The sequence below is a fragment of the Dipodomys spectabilis genome, unplaced genomic scaffold (assembly GCF_019054845.1).
Source record: "Dipodomys spectabilis isolate Male_0828 unplaced genomic scaffold, ASM1905484v1 ptg000207l, whole genome shotgun sequence".
Taxonomy (NCBI): domain Eukaryota; kingdom Metazoa; phylum Chordata; class Mammalia; order Rodentia; family Heteromyidae; genus Dipodomys; species Dipodomys spectabilis.
The window spans coordinates 9983648-10002982 of record NW_024870884.1 but is presented as its reverse complement, the minus strand read 5'-3'; the positions used below and the strand labels follow the sequence as shown (position 1 = coordinate 10002982).

At 41.1% G+C, this 19335-nt stretch overlaps 1 protein-coding gene across 7 annotated transcripts in view; it reads left to right on the top strand.

Annotated features, from left to right (window-relative positions):
• Rufy2 (RUN and FYVE domain containing 2) overlaps window positions 1–19335 on the top strand; it is a 42582-nt gene that overhangs the window by 12016 nt on the left and 11231 nt on the right. For 2 of the 7 annotated variants that reach the window (XM_042696410.1, XM_042696409.1), the window contains 11 exons: window positions 1530–1599; window positions 4178–4279; window positions 4374–4490; window positions 7606–7773; window positions 9729–9826; window positions 12306–12425; window positions 15150–15279; window positions 16262–16356; window positions 18144–18192; window positions 18331–18408; window positions 18491–19079. In XM_042696410.1, the coding sequence (XP_042552344.1) occupies window positions 1530–1599; window positions 4178–4279; window positions 4374–4490; window positions 7606–7773; window positions 9729–9826; window positions 12306–12425; window positions 15150–15279; window positions 16262–16356; window positions 18144–18192; window positions 18331–18408; window positions 18491–18634 (1171 nt within the window). In that variant the 3' untranslated portion in view covers window positions 18635–19079. Of the gene's footprint in view, window positions 1–1529; window positions 1600–4177; window positions 4280–4373; window positions 4491–7605; window positions 7774–9728; window positions 9827–12262; window positions 12426–15149; window positions 15280–16261; window positions 16357–18143; window positions 18193–18330; window positions 18409–18490; window positions 19080–19149; window positions 19242–19335 lie in introns of those variants that run through there. The other 5 variants (XR_006150143.1, XR_006150144.1, XM_042696412.1 and 2 more) reach the window with 5 other exon arrangements.

Below are 19335 nucleotides of genomic sequence, written 5' to 3'. Positions count from 1 at the left end.
GGCCTAAACTCTGGGCCTGGGCGCTGTCCTTCAGCTCTTCAGCTCAAGGCTAGCACTCTACCACTTGAGCCATAGCGTCACTTCCGGCTTTTTCTGCTTATGTAGTGCTGAGAAATCGAACCCAGGGCCTCATGCATGCAAGGCAAGCACTCTAGCACTGAGCTACCTTCCCAGCCCCTCATATTTCTTAAACTATGTGTCTTTCTAGGTTTCTGAGTTATGAAAGTAGAGAGGGCAATCAGAATGAGGCTTGAAAATGTCAGTTTATATGCTTTAATAAAGCCATATAATTATAAAGTATACATTTAAATTTGTCCTTTAAAATATTTTTTACTGCCAGGCACAGTGGCTCATCCCTGTGGTCTATCTAATAGGATGCAGAAATTGAGATGGTCAAGGTTCAAGACCAGCCCATGCAAAAAACATCTTCAAGACTCACATCTCTATCAATAAAAATATTAGGTATCAAGCCAGGCATCGGTGGCTTGCACCTGTAATCCTAGCTACTCAGGAGGCTGAGATCTGAAAAGTACAGTTCAGAGCCAGCCCAAATAGGAAAGTCTGTGAGACTTTTTTTTTTTGGGTCCGTTCATGAGGCCTGAACTCTGGGCCTGGGCTCTGTCCCTCTGCTCTTCAGCTCAAGGCTAGCGCTCTACCACTTGAGCCACAGCGCCACTTCCAGTTTTCTAGTGGTTTGTTGGAGATACGAGTTTCACGGACTTTGCTGCTCTGGCTGGCTTTGAACTGCAATCCTCAGATCTCAGCCTCCTCAGTATCTAGGATTACAGGTGTGAGCCACCTGCTGGCTTGTGAGACTCTTATCTCCAATAGTACTATCAGAAAACAGGAAGTGGCACAGCCTTGAGCTAGAGAGCTCAGGGACAGAGCCCAGGCTGTGTTATATTCTCAGTGTTTTCTGTAAAATTTAGCAATGTTCAGTAAGCTTTGTATGTAATTTCCATTCCCAGACATTATCGGTTAATTGTACGAAGTAAGGAATACAAATTGAGTGGTCGTATACTTTTCTAGTATATGCAAGGTCCTGAATTCAGTTGTAAGTAGCTTCAAAAAGAAAATCGAGAAGTAGAAAAAAGAAAAAGACCCTGCGAAGGTAATAAAAAAAAATGAGAGCCAGACTTGGTGGTGTATGCCTGTAATCCCAGCACTTGGGAAGACAGAGATGGGAGGATCATGAATTCCAGATCAGCATAACTTACATAGTAAGACTGTGTCTCAGAAAACCAAAGGCCTGGGAATATAGCTCAGGAACAGAGTACTTGGAGCATATTAAGGTTTGATCCCCAGTTTAAAGAGTAAGCAGTACCAGTGGAGTATTAGTAGAAAAGTTGTTCTTTTGCTGCAGTCTTCATTGTGATCCTAGCCAAATCAAGTTAATGAAGTCACCCACATTCAGAAATTCATTCAAGGTAGTTGATGCATGATAACATAATGAGTCCACATAATGTACTCTTTTCTGCCTTTGTGAGTTTACCTGATTTTGAATGGATTTTTTTCTTTGCTAATTTCAGCAGTACAGTCAGCACCCTCCATTCCAGAGTTGATTCATTGGAAAAGTCAAATACTAAGCTGATTGAAGAGGTATTGTCACCTAGTAGTGGATAATTGTCTTTCACGGATCATTTGCTTGTGTTCCTTTTCCATTTTAAGTATGAAGCTATGTGTGTACATAAGTGTATGTGTGCAAACACACACTTTCATTGCGATAGAATGCTTGCAGTTGTAATTGGTGATGATAAATTCTAGACAGATCTCATATTCTTAGGCAAATTGTGTTATTTGTATTCGTGAGGTAGCATTATCAGTGATTCCCAACTTCTGGAAATAAGTTGTGGCTTACCCAAACTGTTGTGTTGATACGGTATAACTCTCATTTGAAAGCAGGATGAGCCAGGTACTGGCAACTCATGTCTGTAATCCTAGCTGCTCAGGAGGCTGAGATATGAGGGTCAGGGTTCAAAGCCAGCCGGGGCAGGAATATCTGTGAGCCTCTCATCTCTAATGAACTACCAAAGAGCCTGAAATGGAGCTGTGGCTCAAAGTGGTAGAGCACTATCCTAGAGCACCCAGGCCTTGAATTCAAGTACCAGAACAGACATTAAAAAAAAAAAAGAAAAGAAAAAAAAGATCTGGGCACTGGTGGCTCTTGCCTGTAATCCTAGCTACTCAAAAAGCTGAGCTCTGAGAATCACAATTCAAAGCCAGCCTGGGCAGAAAAAAGTACTTGTGAGTCTTATTTCCAACACTCAAAAACAAGAACTGGGGCTGTGGCTCATAGTGAGCTAGCCTTGAGCACAGAGGCTCAGGGAGAGCGCCAAGGCCCTGAATTCAAGCCTCACAGCCGTCAAAAAATAAAATGTGGCTGGGAATGTGGCTTAGTGGTAGAATGCTTGCCTAGCACACATGGAGCCCTGAGTTTTCTTCCTCCATACCATATAAACAGAATAGGCTGGAAGTGGTGCTGTGGCTCAAGTGGCAGAGTGCTAGCCTTGAGCAAAAGAAGTTCATGGACAGTACTCAGGCCCTGAGTTCAAGCCCAAGAACTAGCAAAAAATAAATAAATAAGGGAAGGAAGGAAGGAAAGAAGAAAGGAAGGAAGGAAAAGAAAAGTAAAGGAAAGAAGGAAGGAAAGAAAGAAAGGAAAAGAGAGAGCCCAGTGGCCTATAGCTAGGTAGTAGAATGACCTTTAGTTAGAAATCCTGAAGTGACCGTGTCCCTGTAGCTCTGCTTATCAGAAATGTCTCTGCACGGCTGACCTGCCCCTCCTCCACCCTCTGTAAAACTGCTGTGAACTTGGCCTCTAGCCATTCCAAAGCTCATTTGTAGAGTAACTACTTTATCTTTAAAAAAAACAAAACAAAACTCGACTCTTGAATATTACTTGTAGAGTTGCTTTTTTAGAAAAGTTTCTTTAAGAAAAATATATCCAAGGGATTAGTGCTTCCTATTTTAATTTTTATTCAGACCATTAGAAGCAGCTTTTTTTTTTTCCTTCAGTCGTGGGGCTTGAACTCTGTGCCTGGGCACTATCCCTGAGCTCTTCAGCTCAAGGTGAGTGCTATACCACAAGCCATAGTGCCACTTGTGGTTTTCTGGTGGTTAACTGGAGATAGTCTCACGGACCTTCCTACCCAGGCTGGCTTTGAACCAATCCTCAGATCTTAGCCTCCTGAGTAGCTAGGATTTATGCATGAGTCATCAGCGCCTGACTAGAAGCACCTTTTTATTAATTCAATTAATTCAATGTTGAATAGAAATATTTTTTCTCCCTAGTCCTGGGACTTGAACTCCTGGGCCCTGTGCCTCAGCTTCTTTTGGCTAGAGACTAGCTCTCTACCACTTGAGACAGCACTACTTCCGGCTACTTTCTTTTTATGTGGTACTGAGGAATTGAACTCAGGGCTTCATGCGTGCTAGGCAAGCCCTCTACCACTAAGCCACGTTCTGAGCCCTAAAATTCTTACTTTTTCATTCCCAACTGGTCTGGTGTTTTTCCAAACCAGGAATGATAGTTTGCATGGCGGCAATCAAGAACACTTCTGCACATTGATGGTGGCACTAGTGATGGGTTTGCCTTTGCCTGACTCTAGTCTGCCAAAGAAGCTCAAATTAGATCCTTGATAATGCATTTGTTGCAAGTTGCCTTTAGAAACTGGCCCCTACTTTGCTTTCCTAGGTTGCTTTTCAGCTAGTTGGATGGATGGTGACAGCTGCCAGTGATTTCCTGTCCGTGTCCTGTTGTTACTTCTGTGCGGTGTTCCATTTACTTTCCATGAATAGCTGTTATATTCTCAGTGTTGTCTCAACCTGCTCTCCCTACACACATTTGTCTATTTATACATGTCTTAACAGTCTTCTTGTTTGACACATAATTGTTTATACGCTTACTCCTACAATGTGTTTGGGACATATTGCAAATCTAACAGTAAGCATTCTGTTTATAATACACATAATAAATAAGCATAATGAGTTTCAGCTGTAAAAGAAAATAAGGAATAGTACAAAATGAGGTGAGTATAATTTTAAAAATTAGTATCTGTAGATTATGCAGCAATTTTTGTTATGAAACTGCAAATGTGAGACATTTTTTCTTTTTATAGCCATCAAGATTACCTGTAAATATGTTCAAATATTTTTGTTTCTGATTCATAATTTTCAGTTAGCAATAGCAAAGAATAATATCATTAAACTACAAGAAGAAAACCACCAATTGCGAAGTGAGAATAAATTGATTTTAATGAAAACACAGCAGCATATGGAGGTAAGACTGTCTGTGGTCAGATATTCTTCTGGTGAAACCTAAGTGTTAGCTCATAGGAGCTAGGTTACAGAAACCTTTGGTGTTTTCTTACCAGGTGACCAAAGTGGATGTGGAAACTGAGCTTCAAACCTACAAACATTCTCGGCAGGGTCTGGATGAAATGTACAATGATGCCAGAAGGCAGCTTCGAGATGAGTCACAGCTCCGGCAGGTAGCTTCCATCACAGTGCCAAGATCACAGTCCTCAAGCACGCTCTACCCATCACTCCCAGCCACTGCTTTGCTGCACTGTAGGCACACACCATATGCTTTTGCATTCTTTAAGCTCTCACTCTAGTAGTGTTTTTGAAACTGTGAATTGAAATCTATGGCTAGGGCTGGGATGTGGCTTCATGGTAGAGTGCTTGCCTAGCATGCATGAAGCTCTGGGTTGGATTCCTTAGGACCAAATAAACAGAAGAGGCTGGAAGTGGCACTGTGGCTCAAGTAGTAGAGTGCTAGCCTTGAGCAAAAGAAGCTGAGTGACAGTGCCTAGGCCCTGAGTTCAAGCCCCGGGACTGGCAAAAAAAAAAAAAAAAAATCTGTGGCTAAAATGAATGGAATGTGAGCAGCATTACAAAAATGCAGTGGTGGGGCTGGGAAGGTGGCTCAGTGGTAGAGCGCTTGCCTTGCATGCATGAGGCCCTGGGTTCGATTCCTCAGCACCACATAACCATAAAACAAAAGTCAGAAGTGGTACTACGGCTCAAGTGGTAGAGTGCTAGCCTTGAGCTGAAGAGCTGAGGGACAGCACCCAGGCCCAGAGTTCAGGCCTATGACCGGACCCAAGAAAAAAAAAACAAAAATGCAGTGGAAGAGAATAATGCAAATTATTTTCAAATAACTTTTTTTAATCTTTCAAATTACATATATGCAGGAAATGCGTAAGAACCATTTAATGAAAATAATGGCAGATACTTCTGACTGTACTATCCAGGTCTAGAAGAGAATATTGCCAGCCTTTTCCTGTTTCTCTTTATTGTAAGGAAACTTTTCTCTCTCCTCTCTCTTCCCTTCTTCCCTTTCCCTTTCTCTCCCCTTCTTTCCCTTCCCCTCCCCTCCCTTCTCTCTTCCTCTCATCTCTTTCCTCTTGCTTCTCTTCTCTCTTCCAGTTCTAAGGCTTGAATATAGAGCTTGGGTGTTGTCCCTGAACTTTTTATTTTTTGGGTCCGGTCGTGGGCCTGAATTCTGGGCCTGGGTGCTGTCCCTTAGCTCTTCAGCTCAAGGCTAGCACTCTACCACTTGAGCCGTATTGCCACTTCTGGCTTTTGTTTTCTGGTTATGTGGTGCTGAGGAATCGAACCCAGGGCCTCAGGCATGCAAGGCAAGCGCTCTACCACTGAGCCACCTTCCCAGCCCGTCCCTGAACTTTTTTGCCCAAGGTTAGCATTCTACCACTTGAGTCACAGCTCCATTTGGGCTTTTTGGTACTTTATTAGAAATAAGAGTCTTAAAGACTTTCCTGCCCTGGCTGTTTTTAAACCAAAATCCTAAAATCTTAGCTTCCTGAGTAGCTAGTATTATAGACATGAACCATTGGTGCCCAGCTAAGAAACTTGCTTAATTTGAGGGGTTTTTTTCTTCTTCTGTATTGGGGGTCAAATCAAGGACCTCATCCCTGCCAGGGATGAGTTTATCACTAAATTTCTTCCCTATCCTTTAACTGAATGTGTGTGTTTATGTTAGTGGAGACAGAACTCAGGACCTCATGCATGCCTGGCAGGTGCTCTACAATTTGAGCCATACCCCCAGCCCTTTTGTTCATTTTTGTCTTTGAGATAGATTCTCATTAACTTCCTGGGATGGCTGGCCTCAAACTTGTGATTCTTTCCCTCCACCTACTTACTACCTGGGATTACAGTATGTGCCACCCATACCTAGCTCTCATAATTTTCTTTCTTTCTCTCTCTCTCTCTCTCCCTCCCTCCCTCTCTCCCTTCCTTCCTTCCTTCTTTCCTTCTCTTTCTCTCTCTCTCTCTCTCCCTCCCTCCCTCTCTCCCTTCCTTCCTTCCTTCTTTCCTTCTCTTTCTCTCTCTCTCTCTCTCTCTTTCTTTTTAATCGTGAGGCTTGAAGTTAGGGCCCAGGCACTGTTCCTAAGCCTCTACCACTTTGAACCACAGCATCATTTCCAGCTTTTTTGGTGGTTAATTGGAGGTAAGAGTCTCACAGACTTTCTTGCATGGGTTGGCTTCAAATCACGAACCTCAAATGTCAGCCTCCTGAGTAGCTAGGATTACAAGCATGAGCCATGGAGGCCCAGCTGGTAATTTTCTTTTAAAGAAAAGAAAACTGCCAGGTACCAGTAGCTCATGTCTGTAGTCCTAGCTACTCAGGATGCTAAGATCTGAGGATCAAGGTTCAAAGCCAATCTGTGAAGGAAGTCCATGAGATTCTTATTTCCAACTAACCACCAAAAAATCTTGAAGTGAAGAAGAAGTGGAGCTGTGGCTCAATTGGTAGAATGCTAGCATTAAGCAAAAAGTCTTAGGGACAGTGCCTAGATACTAGACACTGAGTTCAAGCCCCAGGCCCAGCACTAATAAACTATTTTGAGTTATCTTGGGTCTTATGCATACTTCATTTGCTTTTATTAAAACAAAGTAATATTGAATATTTAAAACATAACCATATTTAATTCTTGAACTGTTAGAATAGTGTTAATTAACAGAATATGGAAGATACTCTCATTTTCGCTAGAGGTGTGACTCAAGGATACAATGTCTTCACACCAGGCATAGAGTTTTGAGTTCAAAGCTCAGTATCCAAGAAAAAAATATTTAATTGTTACAGGGCCTGGATGACTTGTTTTTGTTTTTGTTTTAAACAGGGCCTCCCAATGTAACCCAGTCTGGTCTTGAACTTGTTATCCTTTTGCTACATCCTCACAGGTTTTGGAATTAGAGTTATGTACCTCCATGAGCAGAATAGATTGATTCTTTTCGTTCTTCCCCTTCTTCTTCTGCTTCTCCTCCTACCTCTTCCTCCTCCTCCTTCGTCGTTTTTTTTTTTTTGACAATCCTGGGGCTTGAACTCAGGACCTGGGCACTGTCCCTGAGCTGCTTTTTCCTTTTTCTCAAGGCTAGCACTCTACCACTTGAGCCACAGTGCCACTTCCAGCTTCGAACCCAGAGCTTCATGCATGCTAGGCAAGCACTCTATCACTATGCCACATTCCCTGCCAGATTGATTTCTTCTTTAGTGAATTTAAAAGGAGTGGTTAGGTAGAGAACCTTTTATTTCATGAATTTCATTTGTGGCATATGAATTGAAGATATTTTGAATTGCAGGATGTGGAGAATGAGCTTTCCGTCCAAGTGAGTATGAAACATGAGATTGAACTTGCCATGAAGTTGTTGGAGAAAGATATCCACGAGAAACAAGACACCCTGATAGGCCTTCGGCAGCAACTAGAAGAAGTGAAAGCCATTAACATAGAGATGTATCAAAAGTTGCAGGTAAGGAATGTTTTTAGATTGTTTGCAGTGCTAGGAATCGAACCCAGGGCTTTGTGCATGCCAGGGAAATGCTCTACCTCTGAGGTATATTTTCAGCCCAATTCCTTTTTATATAGATTGTAAGTGAATATTCTGAAGGAAGGTTTTAAGAGGATGAGCCTATTTTAATTATGATCTAGTGGTTTTAAAAGTCAGTGTCTTGCCAGGCGCTAGTAGCTCACGCCTGTAATCAATCCTAGCTGCTCAGGAGGCTAAGATCTGAGGATTGTGGTTCAAAGCCAACCCAGGCAGGAAAGTCCATGAAACTCTTACCTCCAGTAAACCAACAGAAAACTGGAAGTGGCGCTGGGCTCAAGTGGTAGAGCACTAGTCTTGAGCTGAAGAGCTGAGAGACAGTGCCCAGGCCCAGAGTTCAGGCCCCACAACAGACAAAAAAAAAGTCAGTCTTTTTTTTTCTAAATGGAAGTTTAACATATGTAATGAAGATATATCAAAAAGTAAAAAAATATATTAGTTGTATTCCTCCTTTCCTCCATTTCTTTTTTTTTTTTTGCCAGACCTGGGGCTTGAACTGAGGGCCTGGGCACTGTTCCTGAGCTTCTTTTGCTCAAGGCTAGCACTCTACCACTTGAGCCACAGCACCACTTAGGTTTTTTGTGTTTATGTGGTACTGGGGAATGGAACTCTGGGCTTCATGCATTGCTAGGCAAGCAGTCTACCACTAAGCCACATTCCCAGTCCTCCTCCATTTCTTTCTCCTTCTTTTCTTCCTTCCTCCTCCTTTTTTTTTTTTGTCAGTCATGGAGCTTGAACTTAGAGCCATGGTGCTGTCCCTGAGCTTTTTCACTCAAGGCTAGTGCTCTACCACTTTGAGCCACAGCACCACTTTTAATTTTCTTTCTTTCTTTTTTTTTTTTGAAGGGTTGCTTTATTAGTTCTTCCTTTTTTTCTTTTTCTTTTTTTTTTTTTTTTTGGTGGGTCATGGGCTTGAACTCTGGGCCTGGGCATTGTTCCTCAGCTCTTCAGCTCAAGGCTAGAGCTCTACCACTTGAGCCACAGTGCTACTTCCTCACTTTTGATTTTCTTGTGGTTAATTGGAGATAAAATACTCATTGATGCCAGGTGCTGTATGTCTGTAATCCTAGCTACTCAGCAGGCTGAGATCTGAGGATCACAGTTCAAAGCCAGCCTGGATAGGAAAGTCTATGAGACTCTTTATCTCCAGTTAACCATCAGAAGATGGAAGTGGCACTGTGGCTCAAGTGGTAGAGCACTCACCTTGAGCTGAAGAGCTGAGGGACAGCGCCCAGGCTCAGAGTTCAAGCCCCATGACTGACAAAAAAATAAAAAATAAAAAAGAGACTTACTGGTTCTGATGCCCAGGCTGGCTTTGAATCGTGATCCTCAGTTTCAGCCTCCTGAGTAGCTAGGATTACAGGGGTAGTCATTGGTACCTAGTCTTCTTCCCCCTTTCATTTCTCTCTTCTTTCTTTGCAGTGCGATTAAGCCCAGGGCTATAGGGTACAAGGATGGATCTCAGGCTTTTTCACATTTAGCATGCACACTGCCACTGGGCTACATCCTAGTCCTTTTTTGTTTTTGTTGTTGTTTTTTTTTTTTTTGGTCCAGTTGTGGGGCCTGAACTCTGGGCCTGGGCATTATCCCTCAGCTTCAGCTCAAGGCTAGCGCTCTACTACTTGAGTCACAGCACCATTTCTGGCTTTTTTCTTTTTGCTTATGTGGTGCTTAAGAATCGAACTCAGGGCCTCAGGCATGCAAGGCAAGTGCTCTACCACTGAGCCACCTTCCCAGCCCAACAGAATAGTTTAAAAGTAATGAATTCTGCTCATTTCAAAGTAACAATTCTATTGCAAAATACAAGTGGGAAATTTTTAAACATTCAGGTTTAAAAATCAAAACCATTATAGCTGTTACGTTTTTTATAAATAATTCAGGGCTCTGAAGACGGTTTGAAAGAAAAAAATGAAATAATCGCCCAACTAGAAGAAAAAACCAATAAAATCACTACAGCCATGAGGCAGCTGGAACAAAGGTACAGCATTCCCATATTAGTTTCTTTTTTTTCTCCTTCTCCTCTTTTTCTTTATTCACTCTGACACCTGCCACAAGGACTACTTAGGAAGACATAGATTAGGGCATGCTCTTTTGTTTAAGGCAAGCAGAGTTTTTGACTTTGTGTTTTAGTTACTGCATGGAATCAAGTTGTTCTGTGTTAGGCTGATTCATTTGAGGTTTCCATCTATAGATTTTTTTTCAATTTTTATTTTTTATTATGAAAATACTGTACAGAGGGGTTACAATTACATGGGCAAGATAATGAGTACATTTCTTATCAAGCATTGTAGCCTCCTCCTTTGTTTCCCTTTCCTGTCTCTTCCCATCCTCCCTCCACCCCCCTAGATTTTTTTTAAAAGACCTAATAACAGTAATTCCCTGTGGTTCTATCTATAATATAAAACAAATACACATTTTAAAAAAGTGGAAAAATGAAAAGTAGAAACCATATGAGGATTAGCCTATCTGGTTCCCTGAATTGTGATCATCAGTCTTCCACTCACTGCTCTCTACCAGAAAAGAGGTATTCGGAGAAGCAGTTCAGTTTGCTTTCTCTGAGCACAGACCCACAGCCTTACCCAAGATGGAAGTTTGCATTGGTGGAATTGTTTCAGATTGGCATTTTTCACTTTGATTGTTGGAAAATGTAATGTATTTCCATTGCCTTGTCATGTTGATGTCAACATATGTCTTACCATTGCTTTTTTTGAATCTACTTATTAAAAACATAACTATTAATGCTTTATTGACATGAATATTCTTTTATTGACATCCTCTTTCTTCTTTTTTTTCTTTTTCTTTTGTTTTCTTTATCCCCATTTTTACATTTTGGACATCTTTATTACCTTTTTTCTGTCTTTGATTTCTGTCCATTCCATTATGAAGTGACAACGATCTGTTAACTCAAACTAGGACAATTGCAATGTCGTTGGTGAAGTGTGCTGGCAGTGACAGACAGGACCAGTACAAGCTGGTCAAAGATATATCTTTCTGAAGACTGCACATCTTTTAAACAGACTGAGAGAACCCATAATTTTATAGTGTATTAAATGGAAAAGGATTTATGCTATTAAATACTCTAAGGGTATCTGGCTCCCTCTCCATTTTGGGGTCAGCTGCTGAGGTAGCACGCTGCCGGCAAGCAGAGCATGTGCACTTGGATCCCAGTACATTCCATGGGCCTCGTGCACGAGGCCCATTCCACTATTGACCCATGTAGAGGTCAGGATTTTCAAATGCAATTTTACCTTTTTAGCTTTTTGGTGGAAAGTGTAAAAAAAAGTTTAAGGTAACCTTTGGTTTCACATTGTGTTGGCTCAGATATTTCCCCCCTATTAGCCCCGCTCTTTGCCTGATGGCTCCCTTACTGAATTTTCTAATATGTTTTGAAACAGTTTATACCCAGATTGGCTATTGGTATGTGCGTTAGCATCTCAATTTTCCAGTTCCCTCAGCCCTATGGGATAGCACAACTTCAAGCCCTACCTCACTCTCACTTTTATTTTACTTTGGGTAACTTAGAGAAGAGCTTGGGTTCCTTCCCACTGCCTTAAAATTTAAACTTATAGATAACATTATCTTGAAGTCATACATACTCATATGATAAGTGAAATTCACCCCATTAGTATGATTTTAAGGCAGAAAGAAAGAGGCAGGAATTTTTGTCCTGAAACTATTTTTTTAGGGAACCTTGAGGTTAAGTCTCAGAAATCTGATGGCCAAGCAAGGTGAGAATGGAAGTAAGCCTGAGGAAAAGCAATGGCTTACAAGTAAAAATAGAAAAACTGAAAAATCACATTTTGACCTAATGCCTAATATTCAGTGATAAGGAAAATGATCTCTAGAGAATGATGCCAACTAGCACTAAATTCTTTTTGAATCTTTCAAATATGCATCCATACACATATACATCTTTGACCAAATTAGTAAAAGCGTGAAGATGTGTAGGAAGGACTCCACTACTACTTGGAGCCTCTGTAGGTCTTGCTTGTGGCCTTGCAGCACCCTTCATTCCTGCCTACACCCCTTATTAGAACATAGCTGGGGCCTTCTCCACCTACTGTAGACAGAAGTATTTTGCTTTTCTTGATTTTGTAAAAAAAACAAAGCAAAAAAACCTCCATTAACACACATACTTATACTTTGAAATTCCATTCATTATGCTCTAGATAATTGGTAAAGGCTGTATTGCATTACATTGTTAATTATAAACAAGAAATAAAACAAAATTAAAGATAGTATTCTGGGCATATTATATGTTGTATTAAAAAAAATCACAAACCGATTTCTAGACATTGTGTGGCTCTTTCACGTTTGAGTTTGTGAGTTCCCCCCCAAACTTTGTTTTCATTTAGAAATGTTTCTATTTCCCCATTTTTCTTTTATTTGTCTTCTTCACCCTTTTACACCCTAGTTCTAGCCTCAGTTTTACCCAAAGTTGATTTGAATTACACCAGATTGCAGCAAGCAGAGAAGGCGCAAGTGGAAGCTGAAGATGAGGATGAGAAATATCGACAAGAATGCCTCAGTAAATCTGACAGTCTGCAGAAACAAATTTCCCAAAAGGAGAAACAGCTGTGAGTAGTTTACTCTTAGAAACAAAGAATTGTATTGATATAATCCCCTCCCCTCAGTTTTTGTTTGGGTTTTTTTTTGGGTCCGGTTGTGGGGCCTGAACTCTGGGCCTGGGCGCTGACCCTCTGCTCTTCAGCTCAAGGCTAGCGCTCTACCACTTGAGCCACAGCGTCACTTCCGGCTTTTTTTCCCCTGCTTATGTGGTTACTGAGGAATGGAACCCAGGGCTCGTGTATGCAAGGCAAGTGCTCTACCACTGAGCCACCTTCCCAGCCTCCTCTCAGTTTTTTTTTGCACACCATAATAAAATACAAATTTTTTTATTTATCCAATGATACTGGCTAATATGTTCATTTTAAAAACTAAAAATTTAGCTAGGCACTGGTGGCTCATGCCTGTAATTTTAGCTACTCAGGAGGCTGACATCTGAGGATACCACTTCAAAGCCAGCCTGGGCAAGAAAGTCCTTGAGACTCTTACCAGTTAGCCACTAGAAAACCAGAAGTGGAGCTATGACCCAATGTGATAGCATGCTAGCCTTGAGCAAAAGAGCTCAGGGACAGCTCCCAGGCCCTGAGTTCAAGCCTCACAACTGACCAAAAAAAAAAAAAAAAAATTAAAATTTGGGCTAAGGATATATTTTAGTGTTAAGAGCATTTGCCCAAAGTTTTATGTTCGATTCCCAGTTCCACACAAAAACTGAAAATTTGTGATAACATGTTTTCATTTTTATTCTTTTTTTTTTGTCAGTTGGGGGGGCCTGAGCTCACCTGGGCACTGTCCCTCAGCTTTTCAGCTCAAGGCCAGCACTCTACTACTTGAGCCACAGTGCCACTTCTGGCTTTTTCTGTTTATGTGGTGCTGAGGAATAAAACTCAGGGCCTCATACATGCAAGGCAAGCGCTCTACCACTAAGCTACCTTCCCAGCCCCTCACTTTCATTATTGCTTATTGAGTACTTTCAGCTATGTCTTGCTGTCATATTTAGGAGATTTTATTTATTTGTTTGTTTATTTATTGTTGGTTGTGGGGCCTGAACTCTGCTGGGCACTGTCCCTCAGCTCAAGGCTAGTGCTCTACCACTTTAAGCCACAGCTCCACTTTTGGCTTTTTCTGCCTATGTGGTGCTAAGGAATGGAACCCAGGGCCTCATACATACAAGGCAAGCACTCTTATCACTGAGCCACCTTCCCAGCCCCTATTTTTATTTATTTTTAATTTAATTTTGTTTTTGGTTGCAGTAACACTAAAGTTTGAGTTCAGGGTTTAATACGTACTAAGCTAGCACTTTTCCAAGGACCTGTGCCCCAGTTTTGTTCTCTATTAATCTGATGGCCATTAGATATGGAGTACTAGAACTTAACACCAAAGAACTGTCATCAAAGAACATGCAGTTGGGCGCCGGTGCCTCACGCCTGTATTCCTAGCTACTCAGGAGGCTGAGATCTGAGGATTTGGTTATAAGTGAGCCTGGGTAGGAAAGTCCATGAAACTTTTATCTCCAATTAACCAGCAAAAAGCCAGAAGTAGAGCTGTGGCTCAAGTGGTAAAGCCACCAGCCTTGAGTGAAAAAGCTAAGGGACCCAGTGCCCAGGCTCTCGTTCAAGTCCCAGTACACACAAAAATTTTCTCTTACTAGACTGTCTTTTCCTCGGACCTTTTGTCAGAGCATGCCATACATTATTTCAGGGGAGAATGTTTTCTGTGTACATTGGCATTTATAGATTTAGGGCTCTTCAACACCCATTCTGAACTATTATCAGTATATGTACCCTTGTTATTCTATCCACTTGCAAAGAATAATTTTGAAAATGTCTTCTTGTTGGTTGTGGGGCTTAAACTCTGGGCCTGGCGCTGTCTCTCAGCTCTCCAGCTCAAAGCTAGCGCTCTACCACCTGAGCCACAGTGCCACTTCTGGTATTCTGAGTGGTTTGTTGGAGATGAATGTCATGGACTTTTCTGCCTGGACTGGCTTTGAACAGCGATCCTTAGATCTCAGCCTCCTGAGTAGCTAGGATTACAGGCATGAGCCACCAGCGCCCAGCGAAAAAGACTTTTTTTGATCAATCTAAAATGTAGTACTTTGACTACTTTTGTTGTTAGAATGAGGTAGAATTAGCATTTCTAAGCAGCATGGACTTTTCTCCTAAGATGGCCTGCTCATAGATCTATCCTGATACTGTTCAGCTTCTAGCAGTAATCTGTAAATTAGCACTTTGCCCCAGTTGATTTCTATTCTGATAACAGCAATAATTACACCAGAGCAATTCTTTAGTTTGTTGTAAAAAAGTTCACATGGTATAGGGATACAACCCCACCCTAAGCCACATGCCTATAATCTCAGCACTCCAGAAACGGAGGCAGGAAGACTGTGAGTTTGAGGCCGGCCTGCTACAAAAAGAATCTTTGTCTCAAAAACAATAACAAAAATCCCACCTTCCCTTGTTTTCACTAGTTCCATTTCCAAGACGTAACTAGTTTTTACAGTATGGCATTTGCCATTCCATTATGTATTATTTATGTATATGTAATAAATGACAAATGAGTAAGAAGGGTATTTTGTAGCTGAAAATCCTGAACTTATCAAGAAATATTTATGAAATAAAGTATCTCCAATCCTATTTAGAGGCTGAAATAATCAACAAAAAGATAAGATGCTTATATGAAGGGATACAACTGTTCTGTGAGAAATAGCACTGAGCTCTGTGTGTCATTTGTCATTCAAGGGTGCGACTGGAAACTGACTTGAAGATTGAAAAGGAATGGAGGCAGACTTTGCAGGAAGATCTTCAAAAGGAGAAAGATGCCTTATCTCATCTTAGACATGAAACCCAACAAATCATTAGTCTTAAAAAAGTAAATAGTGGTAAAACTTTAAATATTGCATCTTGACAACTGTTAACTTAAAAATGTACATTTATATGAAGAAACAGTATATACTAGTTATTTCTGGAAGTATCATATATGAAGAAACAGTATATACTAGTTATTTCTGGAAGTATCAGTAAGAAGATTAAAGTGAATGGAAAATTGTTGATGAGAAGTTTGGCAGGCTTGGATGGCTCATGTCTGTAATGCTAGCTACTTAGGAGGTTAAGATTAGATGATCATGGTTTGAAGCCAGCCCAGGCAGGAAAGTCCGAGAGACTCTTATCTCCAGTTAAACACCAAAAAAGCTGGAAGTGGAGCTGTGGCCTAAATGGTAGAGTAGTTATTTTTTTTTTTTCCAGTCCTGGGGCTTGAACTCAGAGCCTGGGTGTGACATGTCCCTGAGCCTACCACCTGACCCACAGCACCATTTCTATCTTTTTCTGGAGATAAGTTTATTGGAGATAAGTCTCACAGGGACTTTTCTGCCCAGGCTGGCTTTGAACTGTGATCCTCAGATCTCATCCTCCTGAATAGCTAGGATTACAGGTGTGAGTCAGTAGCCCAACTAAAGTGCTCTCTTTGAGCACAAAAGCTCAGAGATGGTTCCCAGTCTGAGTTAAAGCTCCAGGAGCAGCATGTGCATACGCACACACATATACACACACAGTTTTGGAAAGAGTTCTGTTTTATTATCTTTCAGTAGCTGTACAAGAGAGTGTCAGTTCAACATGTGAGCTTGTAAATCCAGTGCATCTTGATCATTGTCACCCATTGTCATTTGTCAGTTGTGTTTCTTATTAAAAGGCGTAAAGAAAGGCGGTACTTGGGAGGCTAAGAGGAAGATCATGAGTTGGGGGACAGCTTGGACCATATAGCAAGGCTGTCTTAAAAAGCCAAAATAACCTAAGAATATGTTTTTCAAATTAGTATGCGTAGAATTTAAATTACATTTTGTCTTATTTTGAAGGAATTTCTTAACCTTCAGGATGAAAATCAGCAGTTGAAGAAAATATATCATGAACAAGAACAAGCTCTTCAAGAACTTGGCAACAAACTTAGCGAGTAATTTCTCTTTTATTCTTCAACTAAGTAGACTCCTTTAAAAAGGTCTTATAATGCCAGGTGCCGGTAGCTCATGCCTATAATCCTAGCAACTCAGGAGGCTGAGATCTGAGGATTGTGGTTCAAAGCCAGCCCAAGCAGTAAAGTCCATGAGACTCTTTATCTCCAATAAACCACTCAGAAAACCGGAAATGGTGGTGTGGCTCAAGTGGTAGAGTGCTGGCCTTGAGCTGAAGAGCTGAGGGACGGCGCCCAGGCCCAAGTCCAAGCCCAGAGTTCAAGACACACGACCACCACCACCACCACCAAAGGTCTTAAAACAGGCATGGACTATCTGTTTTAATATAGAAAAGTAGAAATAAGAAATCTACAGTGACCTATACTTTAATCACGTCTTGTCTCTAGCCAACCTCAAAATAAATCTAAATGTAAGCATCTCATCATATATATGGGTGCATGCCATTTGTAAAAATTAACTCAGTAGAAATCACAGTAGAACAGAGATTTAATTGTTGCTGAAGATGAGATTCCATTAGGAGGTATTGAGCCTCATTTCCAAGGGCATAAGGAACAGTATTATAATTTACAAGAACCATGAAGGAAACTTGGCTTCTAAAGAATAAAGCTATTAGGTGGACACTGGAAGCTTACCTCTTTAATCTTAGGTACTCAGGAGGCTTGAGATCTGAGGATTGCAGTTTGAAGCCAGCCTGGGCAGCAAGTCCACAAGAATCTTACTTCCAGTTAAGCATAAAACAAGCCAGAAGTAGAGCTGTGGCTTAAGTGGTAGAGATAATGCTCTACCTTTTTTGCCTTGACCAAAAATGTTCAGGGAGGGCTGGGAAGGTGGCTCAGTGGTAGAATGCTTGCCTTGCATACATGAAGCCCTGGGTTCGATTCCTGAGCACTACATAAACAAAGCCAGAAGTGGCGCTGTGGCTCAAGTGGTAGAGCGCTAGCCTTGAGCTGAAGAGCTCAGGGACAACACCCAGGCCCTGAATCCCCAATCAAAAAAAAGGGGTGGGGGGAAGGGGGAAAGGAGGGACAAGGCTTTTTTTTTTGTTCCTAGTTTTTCTTTTTTCTTAAAAAAAATTTTTTTTTGTCTCTTTTAGTACTGGGATGTTACACTTGCTTGTCAATGAGCTACATCGCAGCTCAGTTAGTTTTCTCTTTTTTTTTTTTTTTGTCGGTTGTGAGGCTTGAACTCTTGGCTTGGGCGCTGGTCCCTGTGCTCTTCAGCTCAGTGCAAGCACTCTACCGCTTGAGCCACAGCACCATTTCCGGTTTTCTAGTGGTTATTGGAGTTGAGTCTCACTGACTTTTCTGTCAGGACTGGCTTTGAACTGTGATCCTCAGATCTCAGCCTCCTGAGTAGCTAGGATTAGAGGCGTGAGCCACCAGCACCCGGCTTCAATTAGTGTTTTCAAAGAACAATTTGCATTGTAGTTCTGATAAGCAGGATTCCGTTACCAATTTGGCATCCATTTACTAAGCACTTTGAGCCAAGACCAAACACTTACCTTAAGATCATAAAAGTTTAATACTAAAATGTAATAAAGTGCTAGCTAGAGATGCAGCTTAAGTGGTAAAGTGCCTGCTTAGCAAGCACAAAGCTAAGTTGACCAAAACAAAAGACATAGGAGAATGACATTGTTCTGGCCAGACACAATCACTAGGATCTAATAGTGTGTATAATTTCATATTCTATGAAAACCCAGCACCTAATTACTAGGCAGTCATATTTAAAAATGTACACTAAAATTTGCACCTGTTTGTAACTCTTTTAGATCCAAACTGAAAATAGAAGATATAAAAGAAGCCAACAAAGCATTGCAGGTGAGTAGATGCTTTAAGTAAGAAGGCTCAACCCATTGGTGTGAGTTTACAAATACGCTGTATAAATGTGAAGCATTTTAGGGCTAAGGGTGTTGCTTGGTGGCAGTGCACATGCCCTGGGTTTTTTCTTCCCATTAGGGACTGGTTTGGCTGAAAGACAAAGAAGCAACACATTGTAAGCTTTGTGAAAAGGAATTCTCACTTTCTAAGAGAAAGGTAAGAGAGGTAGGGAGTCCCAAAATTTTTTGGCTCAAAAATGACTTAAAATTTCATTCAGTTTTCTCTTTCCATTTAATAGCACCACTGTAGAAACTGTGGGGAAATTTTCTGTAATGCCTGCTCTGACAACGAACTGCCTTTGCCTTCTTCACCAAAGCCAGTACGAGTCTGTGATTCCTGTCATGCATTACTCATTCAGAGATGCTCATCTAACTTGCCATAAAACTCCAGAACTAAGTCCTTCCTGTATGACAGTACCTGCAATGAATATTCCATGTATGCAAGGTGTGCAGACATCAGCCCCTCTAAGCAGCTTCCAGTCAGTATTGGTACCAGTTTATCTTCTCGACTTAATTTTTGGGAATCATAAGCTGGATGACTTGATACTTACTTTTTTCCATTGTTATCCAGAATTTTAAACAGCATGTTTTGGAGTAACTTTAGCCTAATTAATATTACACAGAACAATCATGTAACTTAAGTCCATTGAAAGCCAGACAGAAGCGAACACACATTTGCCTTATCTTGTAAAGGCCTTCTTAAAAATAAGGCTTCAGATTGTCTTCTGAATTCTGTCAAATTGGCATTTGATGGTGCCTGTAATTCTCTTAATGCACTTTAAAGCTTCACAGTTCTCAGAGCAAGACTGAAATGTATCAACTTTTTTAGAAGAATTTATGTCCCAATTCAGCATTTGTTATGAGACAAGATCTCAACACACCATCTTTCTTAACACAGGATCATCCATCCTGTGTTCCTCAGCCTTGAGTGCTGGGGTTATATGCCACCACATCTAGCCTGTAGGCTTTTCATTTCGGCAAGATTCCAACGTAAGTATTTGATGTGTTTTTTCTCCCCCCCCCCCACCCTTCCCTTATTTGCAATAGAAACAACCAATATTTTATACTATGTCAATACTATGTC